We start from the raw sequence: 15,584 nt of genomic DNA, 5'->3' as shown, positions 1-15,584 counted from the left end.
GAAGGAGCACCAGGCCAGGAGAGAGGAGGCCTGGATGCTAGTCTTGGTTTGCCCCTGAAATAGCTGAGTGACTTTGGACAGGCCACTTGCCTTCTCTGGACCTCATCTCCCTTAGTTGTGAATTCAGCACTGAGAGAAATTCCCTTTTGTCCCTGCTTCTTCTGGTTCTATCGGGGGGGAATTTACAGCTACCCCTTCACCCCTGCCCAGCCTAGCTTAGCCCTGAGCTGAGTTTTGGGGATCACCTCCAGACTTATATGGCTCCCTGGTTTCCCTGTTTCTGCATCAGAGGCCAGCCCTCCCTTCCCGTGAGAACTATCTGGGCTCAGAGCCACTGGTGCAGACTAGAGTGGGCCTCGCTAGAAAAGCAAGTACATGAAGTCTCCAGCTCTCCCAGCTCCTTCTCTGGGTTCCTGTGAGTGTGTGACAATGAGTTTGGGAGAGGAGGTTGCTGAGGCTCCCAAGTTCCCTGAGGGACCTTCTCAGAGGTTGGGCAGAGAACCCAGAACCCCCCAGAACCCTAGGCCCTTTGACAGGACTTTGTCGTGCCTGCTCTGATCATCCAAGGGGAAGGCACTATCCCTAACTCTTCAAGAGATTTCTGAAGGGGCCCCAGATCCCACCACAGCTCCCTGCCCCAGTCCCTCCTGCAGAAATTCAACTTGTGACAAGGGCTGTTGTGAGTCCCCAGGGGGCAGGACCAGCCCCAGCCTGGATGAGTGGCTGCCTAAGCCCAGGCTTCCCTGCCTCCAGGTCCCAGATGCCAGAGGAAGCTGAGGGTGCAGATGGTTCCAACAGGGTCCTTCCCTAGGGTGCTCAAGGCCCCAAATCTATGTGGACGGTGCCCACCCCACTCACATGGGTGGGGAGGCCGCAGCACAGAGAGAGGGGCGGATTACCCCCTTTGAGAACTCCTGTCCCCGGGGACAGACGACACACTCTGACACAGCAGAGAATGATGCAGAGCTGGCCGCAGGCTGAAGAGACACACAGCTAGTGGCACATAGCAAGGAGTGCTCTTGTAAGCTACAAGGAGGAGCTGTCACTTCTCAGAGTCAGCAGCGGTCAGAGACGGGGCAAGTCAGCATGGGAACACAGTCGCTGAACCACACACACACAGAGTGATGTGCCTCGGTGCCATCTGGAGACAGGGTGCCTTCCTCCCCCTCAGGAGGGTGCCCCACCCTGATTTGGTACATAATTATGTTCAGGAAGAAGCTGGGCCCCACTGTCGGCAAGAAAACCCCCTACAAGCTCACCTCTGCCTGTGTGTGCAGCTCCATGGGAGCCTCTCTCTTGCCCCTGGTTTCCTGTCCTGTCTGTGGGTCATACTTCAACCAGGCCAGCCAGAAGGCCCCAGACAGAAGTCAGGAGGCCTGTTCTGGTCCTGTGTGACTCTGAGCAGGTGGCTGACCATATCTGGGCCTCAGTTCCCACATCTGTGAAAAAGAGAAGTAATACCTCCCCCGCGAACCTGCTGAGGGTCTTGAGAAAGTGTGCATGAGCACACTTTGTAAACAATGCTTGTGTGAGTGAGTGGTGGGCATCACTCCTTGAGCTGTCTTCTGGCTCCGGAGCTCCAGCCTGCTTTCCCACCTCGGGCCCTTGGGCACCAACGTCTGATAGCCCTGCTGTGTCCTCCTTTTGCCTACCCCTCTGCCCTTCCCGTTCTCAGTCTCTGCACACTCCTACTGTAAGGAGTAGGGCACTGTACTGAGACGGAGTAGGGAGCAGGAGTCCAGGGGCAGGCAAAGCAGTGGACTTGGAATCGAGTCCACTTGACAAGTTCCAATTCCCATCTCAGTCATTACCTCTGTTCACAGAGCTCCTGGCAGCAGACGCCAGACCAGCAGAGCCCCCAGTGGTGCAACTGCAATTACACACAGTGTTGCTACCGGTCCTAAGATATATTAGCTCGTTCTCTTTGTAAATTGCATCTTATTTTAAAATTAAATCTTCAAAGTGCTGATATTAACTAAAAAAAAAATGCTAGAGTCTTTCATCTGTTTATGTTTTAATTAAACAATATTCTTCCAGGGTCCTTAAGTGGTGAAGGTCGAGGATGCAGAGATGAGGCCAGGTCCGGGTGCCTGGGCTCCCTCTACCCCACCCCACTGATGCATCTCCTGCTCGGTGTGCTCTCCCAACCCTCCCCTCCCCTACCTTTGCCAAGGACCCTCCCTAGCCTCCCTTGCTGGTTTTGAATCTCCACCTCCTCTCCCCTCTCCTCTCCCGCACCCACGAAACTTCCCAGAGTGGAAGCACATCACTGACCCATCACGGAGGCCTGGGCATGACGTCCCTGGCCACCCTGTGACCAGTGGGGCTTGGGACTCATGATCAGGGTGCCAAGTGCCCCTGAGCTTGTCATCCACCTTCAGCCTGACTTTCCCTGGAAAAGGCGGCAAATCCCAGGCCCTGCAAAGAAGAGGCAGCGCAGAGAGGGAGCAAGGGGGAAGCAGTCCATTACTCGCCCACAGTTTCCTCCTGGCCTTTTCAGCTCCTCCCTCAGGGGTAGGTCATGGTGGGGAGGGGCAGCTGGGTGCAGGGGAGAGCAGGCATCTTCTACAGAGGGCTGGGAAGCTGTGTGCCGGACAGCACCCAGCCCACCAGGCCCAGACTCACCTACAGCTGGAGATCCCCGCTTCCCTGTGCCCACAGAACCTGCCCTTTGCAGTCTCCCATCTCCCCAACCCAGGCCTCAGCCTGTCTCATTTTTCTATCAGAGGTGCTGGAAGAGCAGCAGAATCAGGCCCAGCTCCCAGTTCCCTCTCCCCAGTCTTCTCCAGGTATCCCCTCCCACGAACACACAGGAAAAGGGCCACATGGCCTGGCGAGCCCCACACCCACTGCTACTGCTGCTGCTGCTGTTCCCAGGTGAGGGGGAGGGGGAGCCAGGGAACAGAGGAGATGGGGATGGTGGGGACTGTCGGGACAGCAGAGTCAGGTAGCAGGTGGCTCTGTGGGCAGAGGCCTGCTATGAGGCAGGTTGTGCGTGTGGCCTTGACCTATGCGTTACTTCATCATTCTACAGGCTCTCAGGCACGATCCAAGGCTCAGGTACTTCAAAGTGTGGCAGGGCAGACGCTGACCGTGAGATGCCAGTACCCGCCCACAGGCAGGCTCTACGAGAAGAAAGGCTGGTGTAAGGAGGCATCAGCACTCGTGTGCATCAGGTTAGTCACCAGCTCCAAGCCCAGGACGGTGGCTGCAACCTCTCGATTCGCAATCTGGGATGACCCTGCTGCTGGCTTCTTCACTGTCACCATGACTGATCTGAGAGAGGAAGACTCAGGACACTACTGGTGTAGAATCTACCGCCCTTCTGACAACTCTGTCTCTAAGTCCGTCAGGTTCTATCTGGTGGTATCTCCAGGTGAGCTCTTTCCCTAGGGTCCTCAGGGGGGTGCCCCTCACCCCCTTTTGGTGCCTCCATCACCCCTGGTTTCCTAATCATGGAAGCCACCCATGCCCACACCCCAGTCTCCTGGGGAGGCTGTTGGGAACAGGTATGGGGGGAACTCATATGTGCACAAGAGCAGCCATCTCACAGTCTCCCTGACTCCCAAGCCTGCAGCCTGGGCCTCCTGAGAGACGCTGAAACACACCTGGTGAGCATGCTAAGCAGTCAGCCCACATGACCCTGCTACAGGAGGGCAGGACCGCCCAGCATCTTTGGTACATAGCAGGTGCCCAGGAAAGGTGCATCCACTGGCTGCCCCCACCAGGTAGAGCCAGTAGTATCTGGGTAGTCGAAATACCAAGATACTATGGGTATCCCTCATAGTCCAGATCAGGGTCAGTAAAGGATGGCCCGATAACTAAGAATGGGTGAAAAAAATCAAAAGAAAAACAATATTTTGTGGCATACAGGAAATTCAAATTTCAGTGCCTGTAAGTAGAGTTATTTTTTGGAACACAGCCATGCCCACTCGTTTACCTATTGTCTGTGGCCCTTTTCATGCTGTGACAGCAAAATAGAGCAGCTGTGACAGAGACCACATGGCTCATCCCTGACCCTTTACAGAAAGTGTGCCAACGTCCTGCCCAAAGCAGAGCTACTCTAAGTTCCTATGGAGGAGGACCTTTTAAAAAAAAAAATCTGCAATTCACATGACTAATTTTTTTGGTAAAACATGGTAAAAACAAATTACTAGAAAAATAAGAAAAAGACATACAAAGTACAAGCCCAAAATTTATTAAATTTGACAAACATAAAATTACATTGTAATAAATATAATCAGAACAAATATCACATAGGGAAAAATTTATAAAAACTGTATACATTTCATTTGAAAGTGCGCCTAAAGGTGATTGATGTAGCGGCTTAACGGTATACTCAAAACGTTTTGTTGTTCCTCAGTTAAAACTAAATACAAAGTTAGAGGGGAAATTGCAGTTCTCTATATTAAATGCCAGTATGCACCCTTCAAACAAACACCCTGTCTGTCCATGTTTAAGGATTATAATGTGACAAATGAGCACTTTTCTTACTTGTTAACTTACCTAATCTGAGAACTATTTATGACACCACATCGCTTAGGAGATAATGTATAAAGAAATTGTGCTGATTTTTTAAAAAATAATACTCATAGTAGAAGACCAGAAAATTGGTCTCACGGAGGTATAATGTCAGAAACAGAAGAAATTTTAAAGCAATTCCGACAAGCTCAACAGTTTTATGTTTAACTTTTATAAAAGGAAGCAAGCGATGCTGTAATTTCAAAATGCATCTTCAATCCTTTATCAGTAGCCAGTTCCAAAAGTTTATCCTAAAAGTTATAGTTTAAATTATCTTTTGATGGGAAAATATGGATTCTAGATCTATGAATTTCCTCTGCATATATCTTCTTTTGACAAAAAACAAAATTCAAAACATGCTATCAAATTATCAGTGTTTTCCCATGAGCACTTGTGAAGATATGCAATATCATCACCTATTTTGTTGATAAATGTTATTAAATTAAGAATATGTCATAACAATTCACAGAAATGGTTCTTCTAACTTTTATGTTTGCACTTAGACTTTATTCGCCACTGAAAAACATGTTGCTTTACTTCCTTGCATGGACATGTTAACATCAGAACTACAGTATAAACAAGCTTGAAGGTACAGTTCACATTTGTACTAAACTAGCTTCTTGTCTTAAAGAAACAAGAGGAATTCTTTCTATAGATGAAACATTCTCAACAAAACTTTGAATTTGGCATGCAACAGTAGCTGTTTATGATCTGTTTTCATATTACCACATAATAAAGAGAATGATTTCAAATTTCATATATTCACCTCATAAAATTCACAATTTTGTCCACATTGGTCAGCACAACGTTCAGTTAAGCTGATTTTATTTCATAGCAAAACTCTCTCAATGAAGGAAGGAGTGCATTAATTTACAATCTAGCCCAAGCCTTCTTAACCTGGATGACATTTTCCTGTCATTGCAATTGCAGTCATCAGAACATACTCTTACATAAAACTTAACCCCCGAACCACATTTTGATAATATAACCTTCATAGTTTTATACAGTTCAGAGCTAGTTGTGTTTGTGACAATTAAGCTAAAAGATACAGAATTCCTTCATATCATTGTGTTCAAATTGCGTATACTAAAGGAATAGTTATGCTAGCAATATTTGTGCATTTTTTTCAAATTGCCATGAAGAATACTTTGCTAGCTTTATTTGTTCTGGGAGGTGGTCATCCATCTCATTATCCAATTCCTGCATATGTTGACCTAAGGCATCAAGGGAAAATGATATCAAGCTCCCTTCTTTGCTATACATTACCCAGTGTCATAAAGCAAACGTTGTTCAGTAATGTTTCGGCAACTGTAGATGGATTGTTGGTCTTTGCAATACAAAATGTTACTTTACAAGAAGCCACAAAGTCTAGAGCTTATATGTGAAATACAGATTCCTTTCAAGAGCTTTTCAATCCAGTACTCTTTTTTTTCCTAAAAACAGTTTGTTGTGAACTTGTGTTTTTCCGTTTCATATGTATATGCCACTCGTTTTTCGTTTTGTTTTGTTTTGTTTCATTTTGAGACGGAGTCTCGCTCTGTCTGGAGTGCGGTGGCGCAATCTCGGCTCACTGCAACCTCCGCCTCCAGAGTTCAAGCGATTCTCCTGCCTCAGCCTCTGGTGTAGCTGGGACTACAGGCACCTGCCACCATGCCGGGCTAATTTGTGTATTTTTAGTAGAGACAGGGTTTCACCATATTGGTCAGCCTTGTCTCAAACTTCTGACCTCAGGTGATCCACCCGCCTCGGCCTCCCAAAGTGCTGGGATTACAGGCGTGAGCCACCGTACCCAGACTATGTCACTTGTTTTTATGGTGCATTTGCCTCATAAGCCAATACATCTCAACAAATAACTCACTAGGTTTTAATACTTCCCTACTAATTATAACTACAAAACTCGCCTATATGAGTGTAATAGTTCCCTGTTGCTGCCGTAACAAATTACCACAAATTTAGTGGCTTAAAACAAATTTATTATCTTACATTGTCCAGTATGGGTCTTACTGAACTGAAACCAAGGGTCAGCAGGCTGTGTTCCCTCCTGGGGGCTCTAGGAGATCATCTGTTTCTCCTCATCCAGGTTGCGGGCAGAGTTCAGTTTCCTGCAGCTATCAGAGACGGAGGTCTTGTTTTCTTGCTTGCTGTAAACCGAAGGTTGTCCCCAGCTTCATGAGGCTGCCACATTCCTTGGCCCACGGCCACCTTTCTCCCTCATCAAAGCCATCAACACCGGATGGGGGTCCCTCTCACATTGCACCTATCTCTGACCACAGCTAGGAAACGTTCTCTGCTCTTACAGACTCATAATTAGATCGAGCCCACCTGGATAATCCAGGCAACTCTCTCCAACTCAAGGTCTTCAACCTTAATCACACCTGCAAATTTCCCTTTGCCATGGAAGGCAATGTCCTCACAGGTTCCTGGGATTAGGGAGTAGACATTTTGGGGTACCCTTATTCTGCCTACCACAATGAGGGATTCTACTTTCAAACAAGACCAGCACAAACTCTTTGGAATAATTGCAGAAGGAAAAAATTTCTTTGGAATCAATTCTACCATCTTCATTTGGCTGTCACTGCCACATCCAGGAAAGATGTGTTTTTTCAGTGACTTGTTTTGCTATCTGTTCATTAGAACGCTAATTAAGTAATCACTATTCTACTCTAAATTAGCTAATCATGTTACACTTTACATTTTGTTTAAAATGTTTGATTAAAAATGAAAATGATTGTAAAAATAATAAATTATAAAATTATACATCTTTCCAGATGTTTATACACTTTTGGGTTACAGCTAAAAACTTATTTTATTTTATTTATTTATTTACTTTTTTTTTTTTTTTTTTTTGAGACAGAGTCTGTCTGTCGCCCAGGCTGGAGTGTAGTAACGCGATCTCGGCTCACTGCAACCTCCGCCTCCTGAGTTCAACCTATTCTCATGCCTCAGCCTCCCGAGTAGCTGGGATTACAGGTGTCTACTACCACGCCTGGATAATTTTTTTGTATTTTTAGTAGAGATGGGGTCTCACCATGTTGGCCAGGCTGGTCTGAAACTCCTGACCTCTAGTGATCCACCTGCCTTGGCCTCCCAAAGTGCCAGAATTACAGGCGTGAGCCACCATGCCTGGCCACTAACAACTAATTTTAAAGTATCACCCACTGTAGCATGGCCCTGGCATAGGTTACTAGCACACAGCTCGCTCCATGTTCGACTCTCCATGCTAATTTGACAACACCCAAGCTGGTCTATATCCCGTTCAAGGAGATGAGACGAGTTAACTAATCACATGCTTGGATCTTGAGGCAATAACAAATTGATATAAACGTTTTGAAACCCCTACTCCCAATTTTTATACTTACCTTGTTGTGAATGGGTTACAGACAATTTGTAGACCAGCACCAGGCCATAGATGACACATTCAATAGCACAGGCCTAGAATTTTACCAGAGTGTCCCAAACACGGCCTTCTCCCAGGCTGAGCACAGGGTTATCCTGGACAGCATCCTAGACAGCCTCAGAGAGTGTCCTGTGGGACAGGATCGTGTCCACAGGTCCATAGGCCTGTGACTCAGTCCAGGGAGGACCTTCCAGGGCAGTCTCTGGGATGAGGAATGACCCAGCCTCAGGCACCCTCTCCTTCACGCCCCTCCTAGCCCTTTCCCCTTTTTTCCCCCTCTCCCCACCTCCTGGACTCCAGTTAGGTATGTAGACCTAGTCTGCTAGGTTGAGACACTGAGAATCCCCACTTCCTCTCCCAGCCTTGGTTCCAACCCCACTTTCTTTTCCTTCACACCCTGCCACCGCCCCCGTAACCAGCATTGCCTTTTTGACCTCAACAGTCCCCATCACTCTTCCAGAGACAGCCATTCCCCACTTCCACCAAGGGCTCTGAGCACAGGTGGCTCTGGGTCTTCCTGGGAAGGTGAATGGTAGGAGTGGTGCACAGCCAGTTCACAGAGTCCCAGAGTCAAGAGGGGCTGTGAAAGGCATTCCCTAGGCTGCTGAGGCTTGGGGTCCATGGTTGTGCAGCAGAACTGGGAAGGGCAGAAATCTGAAAACTACCTTTCAAATTCTCACAAGAGGCTCCCTTCCCAAACCCCAGAGGCATGAGAAAGAGAATGGAGGGTCGAGAGCCAGAGGGGCCCGAAGCATCATGGCCATGTCCACCCTCAGGAGGTTCAGGTGGGTGCCCGTCCAAAGACTTGAGTGCTGGGAGGGGACCAGGCCTCCTGAGTCCTCTTCCAGTGCTCCTCCTGGACTCAAGGATATGACTGCAGGGGCCCAATAGAGCCCAGGCCACAGGTGTTTCTAATTCTGAGCCAGAGGACTTCACAGTTCAGTGCCCACCCCTCAAATCAGTTTTCTTCTCTGGGCTCATGGGCTCTGTTCCCAGCCTGGTCCAACTCCCCCAACCAGCTTTCCTGCTGGCAGGCACAGGTGGGGTCTTCCACTCACTAACCACAGCCCTTTCTCCTCCCTGGCAGCCTCTGCCTCCACACAGACCTCCTGGGCTCCCCGCAACCTGGTCTCTTCACAGACCCAGACCCAGACCCAGACCTCTTGGGCTCCCCGCAACCTGGTCTCTTCACAGACCCAGACCCAGAGCTGTGTGCCTCCCACTGGAGGAGCCAGAGAAGACCCTGAGTCTCCAGCTACCATCACTGTCCCTTCACAGTGAGTTCGGGGGGGGCGCCCGTAGCCACACAGGCCTGGGCGGGGGCCGGCAGATGAAGACTTGTCTCCATAACCTGTCCTCTCCCCTTCCTGTCCCTCCGCCTTCCAGGCCACAGAACTCCACGCTCCACCCTGGCCCTGCAGCCCCCTGTGCCCTGGTCCCTGTGCTCTGTGGACTCCTCGTAGTCAAGAGCCTGGTGCTGTCAGCCCTGCTCATCTGGTGGTGAGTGTGGTGAGGGTTGGACTTGGGGCAAATGGAACAGGGAACAGCTTCTGCCCAGGATGGAGGGTCAGAGGGGAATCGGCCAGAGAACAGAGGTGGAAATTATAATTGGCAGAGCTCTCCAAACTAAAGCCCTCATGGAGTCCCTCCATCTGATATGTCACACAGGCTTACCTTTGTCCTTCAGCTGCAAACTTGCAGGAATCTCATCCATGTTTCTCTTTCTCTGTGTTTTCTCCTCTCTCTCTCCCTTTCTCTCTCTCTTTCTTCCCCCCACTCCCTTGTCCTCCCTTTCCCTCTCCATTCCTCCCCCTCCCTCTTTCCCATTCCACCCCCTTCCTCTCTCCCTCTCTCTCTACCCCTCCCTCCTCTCCTCTTCTTCCCTCTACCTTTCTCCTTCCGTCTCCCCTCCCCTTCCCCTCCCCCAGCCCTCCATCAGAAACACAGACCTGCACAGCTGGAAAGTCCCTCCCACCACCTGCCCTTCCAGGCAAGCCCAAGTCCAGGGACTCCCTAAAGCCACCATCCCAGGACTCCGCCTCATTCTAGTCCTGAGGGAGAGAGGGTAGACACAGGAGGGAAACAGCACCCAGGGAGAAGGGGATACATGGGAAAAACCATAGGTGGGGCTGAGTGAAAGGTACAGGGACAACTGAGTCAGGCCAGGAGCCGGCTTGCTGGAGGAGGGGCAGGCTTGGGGAGAGGGACGGGGTGGGAGAATGGATTCAAGTCACTTCATGTATTTCTCCCCATATCTCAGGGGTCTCAAGGAATCGGCATGTGCAGCATCAAGGGAGATCTCTGCTGCGCCCAGCTCAGACCAGGCCCCAGGCCCATAGACACTTCCCACTGAGCCATAGGACCTCAGGTGGGCAGCCAGTCTCTGACAAGGCTGGGCTCCCAGGAGCTCCAGGACCTCTGACCTCTGCATTCTCTGCAAAGAAAAGGCCAGAACTTGATCCAAGGCCTTTGGCCACGCCCTCCCTGCAGAGCTGCAGAGCCCAGGCCCTCTACTTGCTCACCCTCAGTTTGCACTGGGGCCAGCACCCTGTTGTGGGTGCAAAGCCCAGCACCTGCAGCACCTTTCTACCAAACCTGAGTCAATGATAAGAATCCTTCTTCCCTGCCTCCTCCTCCTATCTATAGCCCCTGATAAAAGAAAAACTTGAGGCCTGGAACGCTGGGGGCTGACACCTGTAATACCACAACTTTGGGAGGCCAAGGCTGGAGGATTGCTTGAAGCCAAGAGTTCCCGGTTGCTGTGAACCATGATCATGCACTCCAGCCTGAGCGACAGAGTGAGACCTTGTCTCTAAAACAGAAAAGAAGAAAAGAAACACTTTAGACAAAAAAAATTTAACAGAGTTTATTTGAGCAAAGAACGATTTGCAAATTGGGCAGCCCTCAGAATCAGAAGAGGTTTAGAGAACTGTGCTCTGCAACCTGGGCAGTTGGAGTGACAGAAAAAGACAGAAGAAAGTGCAAACAAGGAACAAAAAGAAATTGGTCATTTCAAAGGTACCTTCTTTGTAAAAGGTTAAAGCAGAGGGGACTTCCCTACCATACCAGCTAAAACTGGCCTGTGCAGGGATTTGGCTGTTACCTCTCTCTCTTAATTTCTCGGAAGGTGAGATAAACAACTTGGTTTTGGCTTGGTGGCGTGGAACCTTAGCACCAGTGACCCCATTTTGGTTTGGGCTGTTGGGCCTAGTGCAGGAGCTCAGTCTAAACCAATGGCCTCTTATTACTCTTATTTAACACCCCAAATCCAGATGCCTGGGTCACCCCAACGTTTCCCTCTCCCTCTCCCCTTGCTCAGCCACACTCTGCCAAGGCCTCCCCTATTGTGCCTCCTCCCCATTTCCTAGCCCCTTCACCTCACACTGGCACTCGGACCACTGCGTCAGCCACCTAATGGGGGGTCCTGTCTTCAGTCCCCGCCTCCTAGATTGTTCCCCTGAGAAGTCCCTTCCCAACAACACCTCTGTGCATTTCCGCCACCCAGGAATTGAAGTCCAGTGTCATCACTGGGGCCCCCACAATGCTTTGCCTAGATCAGCCGCCCTTGCAGCACAGCGCCCCTCTGTGCTGTCCTTACCGCCACCAACATGGCTGCAGCCTCTACAAGGAAGTGAACCTTTCTTTTTTCTGCACAAGCTGGTCAAGAGGCTCGCAACTTGCCACATTCAAGATCACTCCGCGCCTTGCCCCAGGCCTGTCACCCCCACAGGGCTGTTCTCTCTTTCTGACACTTACAATCCGATGTTGGACCTACCGATCTGAGCCTGACGTGATTATCTTTCCTCTCCTGTTTGTCATCTATGTTTCTTTATTCCTACTTTCTGAGAAAGTTCCTCAAGGTTACATTCCATTCAAGTGTTTTCAATGTACACGATCACATTTTTCATTTCTAAATGGTCCATTTGTTCTCTGAATGTTCCTTTTTATAGCACAGCATGTTTTATTTTGACCAGACATATTTTCTCTGGAAATATTAAAGTTTTAACTTTTGAACTTTTCCGAAGCCTTCCATATTTTCTGTGTCCTCCAAGGTGCCCGTCATATTTTTTATTTTCTCCTTTCATTGACCTCTGTCTTTCTTCAGAGCGTTCTGGAAACCTTTGCCGCTTCTCAGCCACCCACTCGCATGGAAGAGCTCAGAAACCCAGTGCATGCCGCGGGGTGCCCTGGGCTCCAGGCTGACTGGGTAGGAGCATGGCTCCATTTCTTCTCTTTCACAGCTCGGTTTCTCCAGAAAGGACTCTTAGCTGTCCTCCCTGGGGGTGTAAGTCTAGACCCAGGGTTCTAGGCACCAACTGGAGCAGAGCAAAAGGGTCTCGCTGCCCAATGTCTGTTCCCACCCAAGCCCCCACTGCACACTCTCTCTCTCTGTGGCGCCCTGTGCTCCGAGCGGAGCATCTCTGTGTCACCCTCATCAAAGACTTACCTCAAGCTCTCTGCAGCTGTTGAGAGAGAGGAAAGACAGGATGTGGGCAGCTAACCTACTCTCCGTCTCACGGAACCCAGAGAATCTAGAAGTCTAAGTGATTCTTAGAGCAGAGCTCCAACCTGGTCTCTGGTTTCCAGCACCCACTTCAACCCTGCCTTAAGAGATACCTGCACCTCCCATTTCTCCACCTTTCTGGGGTTCTAAGGTAAAAACGACTTCCCTCATATTCCCCCACTCCCACCAGCTCTCTATGATCTGTGAAGTCATCTGATTTTACCCACCTTCAAAATGTGTATGGAGCTCTCTGTTCATCCTTGAGGATGGGTTTATGCAATTTTTGTCCAGTTATTGCTGCTTTCACCTTCTTGGCAAGAGTGAGGAGGGACCTCAGATTTTCCATCAAAACACCCCTCCCCAGCATCTGCCACCAAGGGCAGGAGCAAGTGAGATCCCAGGTCTCCACTTGCTCATGTAAAGACTCCTGGCCCCCTCCCCTTCCCCGAAGGTAAGCACTCAGACTCCAGTATAGCCTCTTGGTGGCTTATTATATCCCTGTTCACTCCAGTTGCTATAAGACGCCCAGGATGCCCTGGTCCTCCCTCATCACCCAGAATCCCAACTCAGTAAGACCTTATAAATAGATTACATTAGCCCCATTTCCCATTCGTCCCAAATTCCATAACCTTTCCACCTGCGTACCTGAAGTACGCAGTCATCAGCACAAGCCCCTGTGCACTCAGCTTCTCTGAACGTCGCCTCGGTACTCTCCCTGACATCTGCCTGTTCTCTGAGGACGCTACTTTCTCCACAGTTCTCTTGTGGGGGGAGGGGGTAGTTTTTTCTCCTTGACCTCATGCTTCTGAGTCCAAGGGTGGAGTCAGTGTCCTCTGTGCTCCTCACGGCCCCTTCCTATCTTCCTATCCTCCCTAAAGTACTCCACAAGTAGCTTTCTGCCATTAGGCTATATCACTGTGGGTGACCACCCATCATTTCTGCAGATTCTGTACGATCTGGGGCACTGCTGTTTATTCCTCGGGGGTCTTAACCCCAGGCTCAACATCACTCTGACTGTTCCCGCCATAATTCTTGGTGATCTTGGGCCCATGTAGACTCAAGAGCTACATGAATGATTCTTACAAATCCTTGGCATCTCAGTTCCTTGGCCTCCAATGGTCTGGTCCTCTTCCCTATCTCAGCCACCCTTGCAGATGATCAGCAAGCGCCAACAGCTCCCCTCTTAATCTCATTCCCACCACTCCCTACCTCAATCCTGCTAACCTGATCCCAGTATTGCTTCAACACCACAGGGACCCATGATCCATTAATCCTGCCATCTGCCCCTTTTCCCCATTGCACTCATGCTTTCCTTTCCCTTAGTTTCCATGATCCAACCTCAAATCACTCTTTGGCACACAGCCTCCACTTCTGGGCTCCTCTTCCCTTTTAGTGAACTCCTCTGGGAAAACTGTAACCCTGGTTGGACCTAGCTTCCCGCTTACTCTGTGCCTGTGTCCAGCCAAGATGAATGTGGCTATGGCTGACAAAATACAATCTATCACCCCGAAGTGTCTCACTGTCAGCATGTGACCTTGAGAGTGGAGTGACTCTGCTCCACTCTAGACCTACATCGTCCCCTGTCTTCCCTCTCTACATGCTCAGCTGGTGTGCCTACATCCTAACTCACTGAAAAGAGAGAGAGAGTGGGGGAAAGAGAGAAAGAGAGAAAGAGAAGGAGGGAGGGAAGGAGGGAGGGACGGACAGAATGAGAGGGAGAGAAAAAGAGGAGGGAAGGAAGGAAAGAAGGAAGAGGCAGGGAGGGAAGGAAGGAGGAAAAAGAACGTCCACTTGATCCCACCACACCTACCAATCATCTGCCTCTCTTCTTCCTCTCACTCTCCCTACTCTCATCTCAAGCCAATCACTTTCCTTCAGCTCCAAATCCCATCTTCTCTTGTCTACACAAGAATATTCCAGCCGAGCATGGAGGTGAGGACTTGTGTGGTCCCAGCTACTCGGGAGGCTGAGGCAGGAGGATTACTTGAGCCCAAGAGGGTGAGGCTACAGTGAACTATGATCATGCCACTGCACTCCAGCCTAGGTGACAGAGCAAGATCCTGTCTAAAATTAAAAAAGGAATATTCATCCAGGAGCCACCCCTCTCTCCTTCATCATCTTCTTCCCCAGTTGTATGTCATGACCGTCAGAATCTAAATGGGCTCTAATATATTAAACCCTCCCCACTTACAGCCCTCCAGCTACTGCTCCATCATCTTAATGTCCTCTGCAGCAAGGGCCCATGAAAAGACTGGCTGCACCATCAGCCTCCAGGGTTCTCTTCTGTTCTCTCTTGAAGCCACTCCAGCCAGGCCTTTGACTGCGCCACTCCTTGAAACACCTCCAGTGACTTCTGCACTGTGAAATCCAGCAGCCAATGCTGAAACCTCCTCACCCTGGGAAGAAGAGCACCCTAGGCATGGCCTTCCACTTCTGCCTTCGTGAGATGCTTTCTTCCCGGGCTTCCAGGAAAAAACTCTTGTGACTTTCTCCTGACTCATTTGATGCTGTGTAATAAACTAGCCCCAAAAAATACTAGCTTAAAACAACAAATGATACATATTCATTAGGTCACAGGTTTTTTGGGGGGTTGGGGGTGTGGCCAGAAATTTGGGAACAACTTAGCTGGGTGCTCCTGGCTCAGAACCTCTCTGGTATTGCAGTCAGGATGTCAGCAAGAAATGCAGTGGTGGGGAGTTTGATGGAGGGCTGTTCCCAAGACGGTGCACCCTCACGTGGCTGCTCACACAGACCTGAGGTCTTTGCCATATGAGCCTTTCTTCACCGCAAGGGAAATAACTCCCCAGTGTGACTGATCCAAGAGAGGGTGCAGAAGGAGGAAGTCATAGTGCCATTAATAACCTAGTCTCTGAAATCACAAACTGCTGTTTCTGCCATATTCTACTCATTAGAAGCCAGTCATTGGGTCCAGCCCTGGGATTCACCTCCATCCCTTGAAGGAAGGTATATTAAAGAATTAGCGCATGTATTTTAAAACCACCACAGTACTCGCTCTGGCCACAAATTATTTACATTCCTCCCACACGCAAAAATACACTCAGTCCCACCAAAGGTCTCCCAAAGTCTCATCCCATTATGGCATCAGGATGAGGTCCAGGAACTCGTCATTTAAACCAGGTCCAGGTGTGGAGGAAATTCCTC

The 15,584-nt window shown here is 49.5% G+C and overlaps 1 protein-coding gene across 1 annotated transcript; it reads left to right on the top strand.

The window, feature by feature from the left end:
• Window positions 1-2,541: 2,541 nt before the first annotated feature.
• Window positions 2,542-11,971, top strand: NCR2 (natural cytotoxicity triggering receptor 2). The gene is given in 6 exon segments (XM_078001080.1): window positions 2,542-2,877; window positions 3,035-3,376; window positions 8,034-8,044; window positions 9,071-9,195; window positions 9,305-9,427; window positions 10,189-11,971. Coding segments are annotated over 6 exon segments (990 nt in total). The 5' UTR covers window positions 2,542-2,825; the 3' UTR covers window positions 10,526-11,971.
• The last annotated feature ends 3,613 nt before the right edge of the window (window positions 11,972-15,584 follow it).

The sequence above is a fragment of the Macaca mulatta genome, chromosome 4 (assembly GCF_049350105.2).
Source record: "Macaca mulatta isolate MMU2019108-1 chromosome 4, T2T-MMU8v2.0, whole genome shotgun sequence".
NCBI classification, from domain to species: domain Eukaryota; kingdom Metazoa; phylum Chordata; class Mammalia; order Primates; family Cercopithecidae; genus Macaca; species Macaca mulatta.
The sequence above is the reverse complement of the archived record's forward strand: the minus strand, read 5'-3'. Positions and strand labels throughout refer to the sequence as shown.